Source organism: Hyperolius riggenbachi, chromosome 6, assembly GCF_040937935.1.
Source record: "Hyperolius riggenbachi isolate aHypRig1 chromosome 6, aHypRig1.pri, whole genome shotgun sequence".
Taxonomy (NCBI): Eukaryota; Metazoa; Chordata; class Amphibia; order Anura; family Hyperoliidae; genus Hyperolius; species Hyperolius riggenbachi.
In genome coordinates, this window is record NC_090651.1 from 35337200 (window position 1) to 35353124 (window position 15925).

The 15925-nt window shown below is 43.9% G+C and overlaps 1 protein-coding gene across 1 annotated transcript in view; it reads left to right on the forward strand.

The window, feature by feature from the left end:
- The window catches only part of LOC137522037 (vitellogenin-A2-like), a 69327-nt gene that overhangs the window by 31088 nt on the left and 22314 nt on the right, over positions 1 to 15925 (forward strand). The window contains exons 12-18 of the mRNA XM_068242056.1: positions 4547 to 4644; positions 4725 to 4849; positions 7041 to 7142; positions 10651 to 10770; positions 10864 to 11053; positions 15133 to 15226; positions 15341 to 15526. Coding sequence (XP_068098157.1) covers positions 4547 to 4644; positions 4725 to 4849; positions 7041 to 7142; positions 10651 to 10770; positions 10864 to 11053; positions 15133 to 15226; positions 15341 to 15526 — 915 coding nt within the window. The remainder of the gene's footprint in view (positions 1 to 4546; positions 4645 to 4724; positions 4850 to 7040; positions 7143 to 10650; positions 10771 to 10863; positions 11054 to 15132; positions 15227 to 15340; positions 15527 to 15925) is intronic.

Genomic DNA, 15925 nt, shown 5'->3' on the forward strand with positions numbered 1-15925 from the left:
ACTTACAGGGGCTTTGCTATTAACCGCTAAATTCGGCAGATTTTTACTGTAATGTAAAATGCAGAAAATAGGCAGAAGCAGATTTTCTGCATTTTACATTACAGTAAAAATCCGCCGACTTTAGCGGTTAATAGCAAAGCCCCTGTAAGTCCTAGAAACACTACATTTTCAGGGTTTATTTAACTGAATCGTATGAACAAGATTCAAAAAAAAGTTTTCAAAAAGACATTATAGTTTTTGAGAAAATCAATGTTGAAGCCAGGTGGAATTTCCGCAATTTCCGGCGGAAATCCGCCTACGGCACTTGCATTACCGATTTCCACATTCCGATGCGGAAATGCAATTTCCGATCGGAATTTCGGAAATTGCATTTCCGCGGAATCCGAATGAGCATCCCTAAAATTGGCGCTGTACAAAGTAGGAAAACAAACAAGGGGAACATAATGATACAGACAACGATATACATCAAATATGGACAATGGTACAAAATACAGAACTGGTGATTACAAGGACAGATGTAACACGATGAATAAAATGTATAACAGAGTGCAAGCTATGAAACGAATAACTGATTCCAAGACACAAAAGAGTGAGAGAGAGAGCCCTGCCCTTGTGAGCTTACAATCTAAAGCAGAGGTCCTCAAACTTTTTCAGTCAAGGGCCGGGTCAACATACGCCCGGAACGTACATAAAATGATGTATACCTGCCAACTTTTTGAGATGAGAAAGGACACTTAAGCCACGCCCCTGCCACACCCATTATCACGCCCCCATGACACCCCTAGTCACGCATACCATATGATTTCATAAGAAAATATGTTGCTTTATGATTCAAACCACACTGTTCCTTTCTATCCTGGTTCATTTTCCTTCATTTTAACATTTTAAAATGAGTAATATATCAATTTAAAGGATGGGAATAAAGTTTAGAGTCAAACACATTTTTTTGTAGAAAAATACATATATTTACATAGAAAAAGGGACAAAGTCCTGAAAGAGTGATACATGAGGAGGAAAGAGGGACAGTTGGGAGCTATGAATGATGTTGAAAAACATTACATTGAATCTAGGTATTGATTCCCCCCATCATGCCCGGAGGAGAGCTCCCAGCAGCAGCCATTCAGTCATGCGGCACTCAAAGAACGCCTTTGTGCATCGGACAGTGAAGCATACCCAGGTGACAACCTGCCGTCCAGTTGGACAGCAGTCACCGGATGCAGAATTGGCTTCTACAGTATGAGGATGGGTGATGCCAGCACTGTTATTCTATATGAGAGCAGACGATATTTACAGGTACAGTGGGCCGCATCTATGTTATACATTTTGTCTTTGGGGGGCCAATGAAAAAGCCTTAGCGGGCCGCATTCGGCCTGCGGGCCTTAGTTTGAGGACCACTGATCTAAAGGAAATGGGGTGGGGGAAACAAGAGTTGGGAAAAGTATGCAGTATACCTACAGGCAGTGCGTGTTTAGGTTATCTAGTAAGGAGTAAAACTTGACGAGAGGTTGAAGGGGGAGGTGCCCTAACTTTGAGCATAGGCTTGACGGAAAAAGTGAGTTTTGAGGGAGTGTTTAAATATTTCAAAGGTGGGCGAGTGACGGATGTGTGAGAGCACAACCAGTATAAAAAAATGCCAAATTTATTGAAAAAAACATTAAAAAACAGGTACAGACCATCAAGTAGGAGAGAGAGTTACAGCATTATCAGAGCAGGGGGTGAGGCACGTGAGAAGTCTTGTATACCTGAATGCAAGGAGGTGATTCTAGAGGATGATAAAAGATTATGTGCAGATCTGAGATTGAGGTTGGGTTGGTATGTAGAAACTAGTGACTAGTAATGCTTCATCACTATCTATGTCACCTATCTCTTCCTATACCCCCTATATACTTATGGTGCCAGCCAACTATCTTCTTCTTTATCTCACTTTAACTGAATTTTCAAGAGGAGGGGAATTAGCTGTGTCCTGGATTGGGATATTCTAACTCTGCAGGGGGTATTCCATTTCCTGAAAACAGTACTGCATGGGATTTTAGTGCAATATGTTTTTGTGTAACCTCAACCAGTTCTTAGAAACAGAATGAATATCATCTGTACTTTAACCACTTCCGTACCAGCATCCTCTGCCCCCTTAAAGCGAACCTTAAGTCACCTAAAAAAAATGAGATGAACTCACCTGGGGCTTCCCTCAGCCCCCAGCAGACGATCGGTGCCCTCGCAGCTCCGCTCCGATGTCCCAGGACCCGCCGGCGACGACTTCCGGTTTCGCCGTCACCGGCCGACAGGCAATAGCAGCATAGGGGGCGATATACAGGCTGGGAACGCGAACAATCACTCGCGTTCCCATGCCTGTCGGCCGGTGACGGCGAAACCGGAAGTCGTCGCCGGCGGGTCCTGGGACATCGGAGCGGAGCTGCGAGGGCACCGATCGTCTGCTGGGGGCTGAGGGAAGCCCCAGGTGAGTTCATCTCATTTTTTTTAGGTGACTTAAGGTTCGCTTTAAAGAAGAACTGTCGCGAAAATCTTAAAATTTCCCCCAGAGTAAAATGAGACATAAATTACTTCTCTCCTGTGTTGCTGTCACTTACAGTAGGTAGTAGAAATCTTTACTGACAGGTTTTGAGCTAGTCCATCTCTTCGTGGCCTTTATTCTTTATAAAGACATTCCCTGAAAATGATTAATACAAAGATGCTGGCCAGCCTCCCTGCTCGCTGCACAGTATTTTGGGAGTTGGACAGAGCAACTGCTATTCACTAAGTGCTTTAAAAATAAAGAAAACACAAGGAACTCCCCATGAGAAGAAGGGCTAGTCCAAAACCTGTCGGTAATGTCTGATTTCTACTACCTACTGTAAGTGACAGCAACATAGGAGAGAAGTAATTTATGGCTCATTTTACTCTGGGAGAAATGTACTTCTAATTTGTATGTGTTTTAAATTTTAAGATTTTAAGATTTTCGCGACAGTTCCACTTTAAGGACCAGAGACTGCTGGCACGGTAAAACGCCGCCTCCCGACAAATCGCCACAATCATCCGCCGCTCCCGCCGGTCACACCGTTTTGTCCACGCCGCAGGTCCCTCTCTCTGCCGTCTTTATGACAGCAGAGCTGTGTGCCGGTCAGGAGCTGCTTTCATTGGCTCCTGACGCTGTCAATGAATGTAAGCCAATGGAATTGGCTTACAGTGATGAAAGGGTCAGTTGCCAATGAAAGCGGCTCCTGACCGGCTCATACAGCTGTGCCCTCATAGAGACGGCAGAGTGAGTGATCTGCGGCGGGGTGACAGCAGCGGGAGCGGCGGAACCGCGTGGCAACAAGTTTTGAAATCCACGTCCTGTCAGATCGGCGCAGCCACATGCAGGACGTAGATTTCAACTGCGTCGGTCCTGATCTGGTTAAAAGACCACTATCACAAAAAATTGTAAAATATATGTAAACGCATACAAATAGAAAGTACATTTAGGTACACACCATACAGTAGGTAGTAGAAATCTGACAGAACCAACAGGTTTTGGACTAGTTCATCTCTTCATGGGGGATTCTAAAGGATTTTTTTGTTTTCAAAAGCACTTAGTGAATGGCAGTTGCTCCGTCCAACTGCCACAAAACTGTGTAGGGAGCAGGGAAGCTGGCCAGCATCATTGTTTAAATCCTTTTTTAGGGAATATTTTAACCTCCTTAGTGGTATGGACGAGCTACGCGCCGCAATAGAGCCCCCCTTCCAGACCCCATGCGCAGCCTGGCCAATCAGGGGATCGGAACTCCGGATGGCATCACGACGTCGATGACGTCATCACGATCGTCATCATGGCGACGGGGGAAGCCCTTAAGGAAATCCCGTTCAGAACGGGATTTCCGTACGTGGCTACACGCCGGCGGCGATCACCAGTATGCGCTGGACGCCGCAGGGAGGGGGCATCATGTAGCTGGCGCTAGGCTAGCTTAGCTACATGATTCAAAAAAAAAAATTAACAAAAACTGCTGCGCTGCCACCCTGGCGCAGGTAATAGAACGCCAGGGTGGTTAATAAAGAATAAAAGCCTTGCTGAAAATCCCCTATGAAGAGATGGGCTAGTCCAAAATCTGTCGCTTCTATTAGATTTCTACTGCCTACTGTAAGTGACAGCAACATAGGAGAAAAGTAATTTATGGCTCATTTTACTCTGGAAAAAAACGTACTTCTTATTTGTCTATGTTTGCACATATTTTCGCCATAGTGCCCCTCTTGCTTATTTGTTTGTCTAAGATCTTCCAGATTCCAGGGCCAGCTTCAGCAGGGAGAGAGATTTAACAGGGCAGCCCGAGTCAGCAGAGGGAGGGGGGGGGGGGGGGGGGGAGGTATGGGCAGGATCTCTGCATGTGCTCTCTATAACCTTTTAAGCATTTAAAAAAACAAAAACTGCTTAGTATATAATGCTCCTAATGTTATGTGCATGCTACCAGGGTTATGTCAGAAACCTAAGTTTCGCCAGAGTGCCTCTTTAATGTGAGCTTTACATTTTTTCACCATGGTTGAAAGTTTCATTACTAACTAGACGTGTTTCCAACAGGGCGGCTGCTGCCAGAGTTGCCTTGAAACTGTTCAATCGCAACATTGACAATCTCGGGTACCGCTTCAGCAAAGTCATCCGATTGGACACTTACAACTGTAAGTATTTGGGAGGTCCGTCTGGATGGTTCAATCTATAACAGCTGCCTAGTGTGCTAAAATTGTACATTACTTTACAGATCCCGTCATGGCTGGGGCTGCATTAAAGGTCTTTCTGTTGAACAGTCCAAACACCATGTTCCCGACATTCATTCTTGTAAAACTTCGGGGCTACGTTGGTGGTGCTGCGACCGATGTGGCGGAGGTAAAGAGAGTTTGTTTTCCAGAGTTTGTGAGAATTTAAAGAGGAACTGTAACCAAGGATTGAAGTTCATCCCAATCAGTAGCTGATATACCCCTTTTCCCATGAGAACTCTTTACCTTTTCTCAAACGGATCATCAGGGGGCTCTGTATGGCTGATATTATGGTGAAACCCCTCCCACAGTGTGATGTCAGCACCTAGGTACTGACATCACTCTGTGGGAGTCTTGTTGCATTGTGGGAAATAACAGCTGTCTCCAACTGCCAAAAAAGCAGCATCTCCTTCCACAGAGATCACCTGCCAGCAGTAAAGATGTCACCTTGTGATACATTCAGAATTTAAATGAGGGAGGGGAAAGATTACAATGGGCAAACACTGACTAAATCATTTATAAATAATTATAGTAAAAATTAAGCACTTTTTTCATTACATTATTTTCACTGCAGTTCCTCTTTAAAGGACTACTACAGCAAAAAAAAAAAAAAAATTATAATAATGATAAGCAATTAAAATCTGAAAGAAATGACAGGTTTTGGGCTAGTCCATCTCCTCACAAGGGATTCTCATGGTTTTCTTTGTTGACAAAAGCATTTCCTGCATGGCAGTTGCTAAGTCTAACTACAAATATAGTCTGCAAGCGAGTAAGGAGGGTGGCTGGTATCTTTACTATTTTGGCAGTTTAACTGCCATTCAGGAAATGCTTTGGAAAACAAAGAAAACCCTGAGAATCCCCCATGAGGAGATGGACTAGTCCAAAACCTGTTGGTTCTATCAGATTTTAACGTCCTGCTTTTTTCGCTGGAGGGGTCCTTATTCTTTTTCAGATCCAAACGGCCTTTATTGCTTCCTTTTTGGCCCTTATTGCTTCCTTTTTGGCCCTTATTGCTTCCTTTTTGATGCCATGACCTTACTTAGAGCCTTTGTAGTTACTAGGTCAGTAGAACAGGAAGTCAGGTTTTTCCCAGAGATGGTCATGTCTAGGCAGACTCACGGAGGAGCATGTGATCAGTGTGGTCAGGTGACAGATGTGTAAGTCTCTGATTTGCTAGTCATGATCATGTGATAAAGCAGGATGTAATGACAGCAAATCAGAGCATTGCAAATCCATCAGCTGATCAAAGAAATCACATGCTTCTCCATGGCACAACAAAAAGTTGTAACCTTAGTTTTATTTTTCAATTCCAACGATTTTTTGAGTGGACCTCATGTTTCATTTACTATTTTCTTTCAATCTGAAAGCATTCAACATCATTGATAGAAAATGGCTGTTCAGAATTTGATCTCAGGACCTGATCACAGAAACAGCTTTTGAATAGTACGTCAAAAGTAGGGATAGTCCACCAGATGCAAATCGTTCCGAGGTGATGCAGGATTATGCAAAAAACAAGAAAATTATGCTAATTTATAGAGCTTGTCGGCGGGCCAATCGGATTATGCCGAGGTGGAATTCAAGTGGTCTATTTTTAAGCTGTATAAATGGGCATACAGAATTAGCATACTTCCCATCAACGGGGCACGATTTGCATCTCACTGACCATCCTTAGTCAAAAGGAAGTTTCCCCTGTGCTAGGAGGAAGTTCCTCCCCTATATTTTTTCAAGCAATCCCATTGGTCATTTTCATGTGAATGATAGCTTCAATGTCTTACTACGTTTGTTTCATTCTGTCTCAGTAACTCATACCTCCCAACTTTTTGAGATGTGAAACAGGGACACTTAAGCCACGCCCCTGGCCTCACCCTCACCACGCCTCTAGTCATACATACCACAAAGATTTCATAAGAAACATATGTTGTTTTATCATTCAAACCACACTGGTCCTTTCTATCCTGGTTCATTTTACTTCATAGTAACATTTTAAAATTAGTAAAATATCAATTTAAAGGTTGGGAATAAAGTTTAGAGTCAATCAAACACATTTTTAGTATAGAAATATATATATTTACATAGAAAGAGGGACAAAGTCCTGAAAGAGGGACAGATGAGGGAGAAAGAGGGACAGGGCTCACAAAAAGGGACTGTCCCTCCGAAAAAGGGACAGTTGGGAGCTATGGTAACTGTTGATAATTTAGACAAAGAGCTTTTACTGTATGCGCTTTAAGATTACAGCCCCCGCAGCATTCTAATGGCAAGTGTACGAGACTACCTGAGCATACAAGTGACAGTCTTTATGTTTTTTGTTTCCGTTTGTATAGGTTGGTATCAGAACAGAAGGACTCGAAAAGGTGCTGAGAAGGCAAGACATTAAATTTGCGGAACTGCCGATGCAGAAGAAGATCCTCCAAGTAGTAAAACTGGTAAGGGTTATGTTAGCGGCGTAGCTAAGGAGCTGTGGGCCCCGGTGCAAGTTTTACATGGGGCCCCCCAAGCACTCTATCAGGGCCGGGCCGAGGCATAGGCTGGTGAGGCTCCAGCCTCAGGGCGCAGTGTAGGAGGGGGCGCACAATTCATTCAGCTGTCATTTCTAATTGTGTATGAAGCAGAAAGAAATAAGAAAAGGGGATACTTGGCAGTGACTGCAAGCCAGATAACTATATATTAAGGTGTTGGGGAGGTTGTGGGCCCTGTGGCCCTCTTAGTCTAATAGCAATCCGTGTGTGACGGCTGAGGTGGGAGGGATGGAGGGGCGCATTTTGGTGTCTCAGCCTTGGGTGCTGGAGGGCCTTGTCACTGCTCTGCACTCTATACATAACAATTGATACGGTGCACCAAAACCGGACAATGGCAACTGCAGTGTCAGAGGTGCAAGAGGGGGATGAGGAAAAGTTTGTTAGTGATTACCACTATTCAAAGTATCTATAGAACTGATTATTACCAACACAGGGCCAATAGAGAGCTAATACTGTGCTTGACCCAAGGGCCCCGATGCAGTTGCTACCTCTGCAACCCCTATTGCTACGCACTGGGTTATTTTATGTCTGTAATAAGGGCCCTTTTCCACTAGCAGTCGCTAGCGTTCACGCTGAACGCTAGCGATTGCATAATCGCAATTACCGGCGATTCCCCGACGTTTGCGGCCGCTATTTTGCTATGCTATGCACTGCATAGCAAAATCGCGGCAAATATCGCTCCGCCGCGCGTTCGCGTTCCCGTCAAAAACGAATCGCGGTAATGGAAATGACCTATCGCGATTCCTATGTTAAAAAGCAAACCGTAGCGATTGTAAAATCGCTAGCGGTTTGCGTCTTTCCGATTCAGCCAGCGCAAACGCGCTGGTGGAAAAGGGCCCTTAAGACTAAAGAGTACCTGCAACAGCACTGTACACTGGACCATTTCTACAGTTCCCATGGCAGAGGAGCCAACAGTCTAAAAAGAGCTGTTTCTGGAAGACTAGTTGTCTTTATTCCCAATGCATTGCCTTCAACAACTATATTTAGGGAACCTAAACTGAGAAGGATATGGATTTTTCCTTTTAAAATAATACCAGTTGCTGATTCTGTGTCTCCAATACTTTCCACCACAGCCCCTCAACAAGCATACAGATCAGGTGCTCTGACTGAAATCAGATTGGATTAACTGCATGCTTGTTTCAGGTGTGTGATTCAGCCACTACTGCAGCCAAAGAGATCAGCAGGACTGCCAAGTAACTGGTATTGTTTAAGAGAAAACATCCATATCACTCTCAGGTTAGGTTCCCTTTAACAACAACAACAACAACAACAAACATTTGTAAAGCGCTTTTCTCCCATGGGACTCAAAGCGCATAAGCATGGCTCAGACCATCGTGGTACAGAGGAAGAATTTTATAAGTCTGGAAATGCCAGGCTAAACAGGTGGCTTTTCAGTCTGGATTTGAATAGCTCCAGGGATGGTGCTGTCTTTACTGGGTGTGACAGGGAGTTCCAAAGAGTAGGGGCAGCATGACAGAAGGCTCTGTCTCCAGATTTTTTGAGGCCTACAAAGTACTCTTTTAGTACAGCTTTCAATACATTTTTGTTATTATTAGTATTGTGGCACAGAATTTTAGGGAGTACAATGAACAGTTTACATTGCTAACTGTCCATCAAAAAGGTATGGTCTCCTGTACTGACCATACAGTGGTTTAGTGCCACTTTTCTGGAGGAGTCCAAGCTACTACTTAATACTAGCTACTTAATACTAAGAGGCAGCTGTAGCTACCTATGACAGGCAAGGGAAGTAAGGGAGAAGTGACAGCTGGGCCAGCCAGCACACTTGCAGTGGGTTCGGCGGGGGTTTGTGGGTTCATGGAGGGCGGAGTCTAGGGTGACTTGGTGGCAGTATAGATCAATGTGAGACACAACAAATTCTGACCGAGGCCCCCTGAAAAAAACACTTTGAATTATAGTCAACCTGAATGACCATTGGAGAGTGTTTCTGATGGCAGATTAGGAATGAGCACTGTACAGACACTCTGCTCACCTTCCAGCCTTGCAGAGTGTCTTGTTCAATGGAAGGGGGCGGAAAAAACGAGGAACCCTTCACTATGGAAAATTTAAGCTATGTTCATGCTGCAGAAATAAAATTCAGGCAAGAGTGATCTGTCCTGCCAGATTGCTGGTGGGGAGGTCAACCAGCATACGCTGTGGATCCTTGGCCAAGTTGATCACAAGCATTTGGTTTGGCTGAGGAATATCTAAAGCATATGTATGTAGTGCGTAGGTATCTTAAAGTGGTATTATATTCAAATACTCAAATCAGAGGCAGAGAGGAGGAGGAAGGAGGAGAAAGGAGTGCAGTTTTCACAGGCTGAGGGCTGGAGATGCACAGCAGCTTGCCTGTGTGTAATGATTACAAACAGAACATGGCTGCCCTCATTGTATCACAGGAATACATAAGCCTATACTGTTGAAGCTGTTTGCAGCTAGATTTGCTATGTAAACTATCTAAACTTTAGATAAGATATATAGACAAGTTACTTGTTATAGTTAGTTTTTCATCTCGGATCCGCTATGGAGAGGATCATTCTGGAGAGGCGGAGTTCCTTAGAGCCTAACTTTGGCCCTTTGCTAGATTCTTTTGGAAGTGTAATAACCTGTGTAAACTAGGTAGAACATTTTCTGCTTTATCCAGTGGGAAAGCAGATAGCTTTCTCTCCTTTATTTGCTCACTGATTACTTAATTAGGAGGCAACGTGATAAGTTGTCCTGCAGCTGGCAATAATATCAGTTAGCTACTGTCAGGTGTAAATATGCATCGAAATGACATCAGAGCAGTCTTATAGAGTTTCATATTCATATTTAACTGTGTGTAAGGCATTTGGCAAACATTTTGAGTGTGATCTCACTTTAAAGTGAACCAGAGACAAAGCACCCTCATGTATTTTACCATATATATCAGTGGGAACATTAGAGAAACGCCTACCCTGCTCTCTGTTTTATCCTTCACTGCTCAGCCTGCTTGTTATCAGCCCTGATAAAATCCCCCACTGAGCATTCAGTCTGGCTTCGCTCAGGAATCATTATAGCTGAGTCTGTCTTCTCTGATGTCTTTTCAAGCCCAAGCCTGCCCCCTTCTGGCTCTGCTATAATGACTCAGCTATAATGGTTCCTGAGCAAAGCCAGACTGGATGCTCAGTCGGGGATTTTATCAGGGCTGATAACAAGCAGGCTGAGCAGTGAAGGATGAAACAGAAAGCATGGTAGGTGTTTTCTCTAATGTCCCCATTGATATACATGGTAAAATACATGAGGGTGCTTTGTCTCTGGTCCACTTTAAGACCTTTAGGGCATGACACCCATCTCTTCCATTTTCAAGTCTATCTCATGGTCTTAAATTTATAACTCACGCTGCATATTTAATGTGTGGTGCACTGTATTCAAAACTACTTTATATTTAACTTAACAGATGAAGGGATTCAAAACGCTACCTACTCAGAGTCAACTGATGTCTGTGTACTTCAAGACCTTCAACCAGGAAATTTCCTTCAGCCAGATCAACAAAGACACCCTCCAGGCAATTTCTCGAGTAAGGCTTGAGGCAGGGAACATGGCAATCCATATGTATCTCCTAGCCATCATTCTTTTTTCACGTGTCCTCTTCTTGATCGTTCTTTTTCAGCTAATGTATGATCCAGTAGAACGCCATACCCTAGTGAAGTACATCATCAGCAAGCTGCTGAGCGGATTGATTGGCCAGTATGTCCGCGCTATTGTGCCTCTTGAGGTTCGCCACATCGAGCCCACCACCGTTGGTTTGCCAATGGAGTACGGCTGGTATACCACTGCTGTGGCCAATGCCCCTGTCAACAGTATGTACCAAAGTTTTTATTCTCTCTGGTGCCCACCATGTAATGTAACTTACATTTCTTAACCCCCCTGGCGGTATGATTATTTCCAGATTTTAGGGTCTAAAAGCGGTGGAATTTTTTATGAGCTTTTAGACCCTACAACCAGGGGGAAAAAATCTTACCACAGTGAGATCTGTGGCAGCCCTTGCACTCACCTCCCTGGGAGTCTGCGCTGCAATTCTCCCTCCATCCTCCAGGTGGTGCTGAACCCCTAAAGTGAGATCCCCGTCTGTCGTTATGACGGCAGACGTCAATCTCACCAGGGTGATCGGAAGCCTCCGAGGACCAGAAGGAGAACGGGTACCAGCGTCCAGATCCTGGGGGAGGTGAGTTAGAAACAACGCCACTCTGCACTGTGTCTGCATACCTCTTGGTGGCTACCGCAAGTCAAGCTCGGGGTTACCGCTCCTGGCTTCTTTTTTCCACCCCAAGCCTGACTCGGGGTTGCCGCCAAAGAGACCTTATAATGCTCATGGGAGGTACGTGGAACACGGAACTCAAAATTAGACATTCAGATGATGTAAAAAGGTGACACTAAAAACACTGACATAATTACGAATAGACCATTTGACAGCTTAGTAAAGTGTATCAGAAAGAGCTACTAATTGCCACTTCCTTTTATAGTTAACCGGAAGTGAAGTTGGACAATGCATACTGATGATAAACTATATACTATATATAAACTATATCTATCTATCTATATCTATATATATATAGCTGACCCCTGAGTTTCCCTGGTGGTCATTAAAGCCATCCACATTAAGGTATCAACAGGGAAAGCTGAAAGGTCAGAGGATAGAGACTGCTTCTTGAAATTCATTGACTGCTTCCTGACACTCTTTCTCCTGACACTGTTTCTCCTGACACTCTTAAAGTGTAATTGCCGGGCATAAAATCAAAAACAAACAAACTGCTCACCCTCAGCCACTCCATTCCTCCTCAGTCAGGACAGCAGTGCCACCTCCTTCCTTTCCACTGTGCTAGTCAAATGAATCACTGCTGCTCTCCTGCCTCCTCTCTCCTCACTCGCTGTCAGACTCCTCACACAGCACAACAAGCTGCTTTTCCCCAATGATGACCTCTTCACCCCACTGTCCTCTTGCTTCTACTCCTGCTCTGACTGCATGCTGTTAAGATGACCGCGAATGGTCCAATTTCTAGCGAAAAATCATTTGAGCGATCAGAAATTCTGATCAAATTGGTTGTAAATAATCTTCAATCGATTACGAATGATTATAAAAAAATAGTCGTCTGATTGGATTTTGGTCAAACTAAAATTTGGATTTTCTAGTTGGTTGTGATAGATAGGAAGCAAAGATTGCTTCGTTGATGGTGTAGTGAACAATTTTTCTTCCGATCTGAATTATCTGATCGTTCAAACGATTTTTCGCTAGACATTGGATCGGTATCGGCCACCTTTAGTGTAAACACAGTAAAGCCAGCATGACGTTTCAGGCCAAGTGCCCTTTATCGAATGCGCATTTGATAAAGGGCACTTGGCCCGAAACGTCATGGTGGCTTTTATGCTTTGTACTACCGCAAGTGAAATGCAATAAAATTGATTGGATATACATCTGCTGAGGGTCCAGTCCTAACTGGGATTGTTTTGGCTGTTCTGGACTTTAGAAGGGAGGATTGATGGACCTCTTACTCGATTTGGACTCCCCATCATAATCATTGATCCCAGAGGCAGGCAGATACACCTTGCGTTACAGTGTAAACACAGTAAAAACATGCTGCCCCTGTAATCTCTGCGCCTGATGCAACTGCTTCACCTTGCTTCATGAGAGCACCGGCCCTGCCTCTCTTTCATGGACAGCATCAGTTTCCCCTTTTCATGTGTTGCTCCCTATTTTCAGCCTCCTCTTTCCTATGCAGCAACCCCTTTTTTCATGTCCAGGTGCCCCTTTGGGCTGCAGCCCCCAAGGCCCGTAATGCAGCTGTTCACTTAAAGGATACTCGAGGTGACATGTGACATGATGAGATAGACATGTGAATGTACAGTGCCTAGCACACAAATAACTAGGCTGTGTTCCTTTTTTGCTTTCTCTGCCTGAAAGAGTTAAATATCAGGTATGTAAGTGGCTGACTCAGTCCTGACTCAGACAGGAAGTGACTACAATGTGACCCTCACTGATAAGAAATTCCAACTATAAAACACTTTCCTAGCAGAAAATGGCTTCTAAGAGCAGGAAAGAGATAAAAAGGGCCAATAGTGCCTAGATTTTAGCTCTGGCATACTTCAATGAATGTGTCATTGAGCAAAAACAATAAAACAGTTAAAACTTAAAAAGTAGATTTAAACATAAAATAAAACTGTGGAATATCTTTAAAAAATCATTTTTAGGAGAAGGAAGAGAGATACAATCGTTTATTTCATGAGTTTATTTTCGCCTCGGGTGTCCTATAACACTGCCGTGTCTCTGAGTACTGAGACAAAGAGGGGCCCATCTCCGGCTCTTGGGGATTGGCGATACAATTTATTTTAAAGGATTTCATGCTGAACTGTATTAAAAATCGATGTGCAGTGTGTTGCAGTAATCGATCTCTCTCTGATCAGATGTCGACTGCTAATCTGCCATTGTATGGCAGGCCTTCTTCACTGGAGCAGTGATTCATGCCCAGAAACACTGTCACCCACGTTCTAGCCAATGGCAGCCCTATGTTTCTGCTGGGGCTCTGAGCTTTCTGGCCCCCCAGAGACGCATTAAGAAGTAATGGGGCCCTGGGGCCCTAGGCAAGGTAGTAGACTTGGGACCCCTCTTGTGGTCCTTTTGGTAAGCTGAAGTGAAGAGAGGTCAAAGAAGGTGGTAGGTGGGCCCCTTGACACCCACTAGGCCCCAAGTACCCTCCTAGGTTGCCTGGTGGATGATCCTGTTCTGTTACAAGCCCAGCAGCGGTGACAGCGGCATGAGGACTTGAATGGCGGCGGAGATGACGGCGGCAATAGCAGCTGGCTGGATGCACAATGGTAAGTAGTGTGAATACACTCACTGGACGCTGTAACGGGGCACAGCGCAACCGCTCCGGATACAATGTAACGCTCCGATGTGCATCCGAGTATGAACCCAGCCTAAGTCCAGAGAATGTCACTCACCTCCGGGGGCTTCCATGGGTTTTACAAAGGAGATGCAAAATCACTTCAACAGTTAAACTTAAAAAAAAAAAAAACCTTAAAGGACCACTATCGCGAAAAAAGTAGGCAGTTAAAATCTGACAGAACTGACAAGTTTTAGGCCAGTCCATCTCCCCATGGGAATTCTCAAGGTTTTCTTTGTTTTCAACAGTATTTCCTGAAGAGCAGTTAAAAAGTCTAACTGACAAAATAGTGTGCAAGCGAGTAGAGAGGCTGGCTGGTATCTTACTATTTTGGTAGTTAAACTGCTGTCCTGGAAATGCTGTTGAAAGAAAACCCTGAGAATCCCCCATGAGGAGATGGACTGGCCCAGAACCTGTCGGTTCTGTCAGATTTTAACTGCCTACTTTTTTCGCGATTGTGGTCCTTTAAAACATTTTTTTCTAGTGGAGATGGTTTAGGGATCTCTTGATATTTTTTTTTATTTTTTTTATTGCTATTTGTTTCCCTATTTGGAAAATTCCATTCGCTAAAAGGTATCACAAGACAAGAAATAATTTGAAATCTGGGGATTGATTCATGAAGCCAAGCTGCTATAGCAGCGCGATCTCCATGACAGCAGCGCAACCTAAAGTCAGGGAGTTAGTTACGTGCGCTACTTACGTGCCTTTAAATGCCTGCCGCTGCTTAAAGTTTCCCCACCACCTACTATGTTAATTAACTTAGTTACTAGGTAGTAACTATGTCAGTTAACATAGTAGTGGCACAGCAGCACCCGACATTTATAGGAACCTTCGTTGCTAATGTAAGCAGCGCACGTAACTAAGAAAGGCGCGCTATGCTGCAGGACCACACATAACATACCTCACTGCTGACATGAACCAAGCCCCTCCTTAGTAAACAGATAGCTTTTCCAATAGTCTCTGTAAAAATGTGTAATTTTTTAAAATTTGTCCATCCTCAGTTAACGTGAAGATGGCCCAACCCTTCTCCTCGGATTTTAGCTTCAGCCAGCTGTTGCAGTCTCAGCTGCAGATCAACGCAGACATCAACCCCAGGTGAGGTGATAAGAAATGTACAGTTATCATTGCAAACTTTGCCAGTACGGTTGATTGTATGAGAAACAAAATTCATATTTACCAATGCATTGTGTTCTTTCTGTTCCCCTACAGTGCTTTAGTTCATGTGGTGGCCACCATGGGAATCAACACTCCCTTATTCCAACATGCAATTGAGTTCCATGCTAAGAGCTTTGTAAACACCCCAGCAAAGATAAGCATCAACGCAAACCTCAAGGAAGGCAATATTAAGATCGAAGCACAACCCAGCCAACAAGAAATTGACATTGTTCATCTCAGGTATTCTTAGATACTTTTTTTTTAGTACGTTTTTGGGGAAAATGTCGAGGCATGACGTCCTATGCATGCTGAAATCTTAGTTCCTTCACCAAATTTCGTGGTATTCAGAATCAGATTTATTCGCCAAGCACGACTTGGAATTGGGTTTGGCACACAATATAGCTCAGAATGGACATAAACAAAGGAAGAATAAACAAAAAATTATCAATAGTAGACCAGTAAACAAGTAAACAATAAAAGAAGCAGCTTTGACAAGATATAATTACACAGAAACACAAAAGCAGCTTTAACAAGTTGCGCTCCAAGACAAGATAGTGTTTCAATAGTTTTTTATCAGGAGCACCTGCCTATGTCTCGGGCCCTGCAGTTCCTATGCCTAGCGGTCGCGGTCCTGATGGA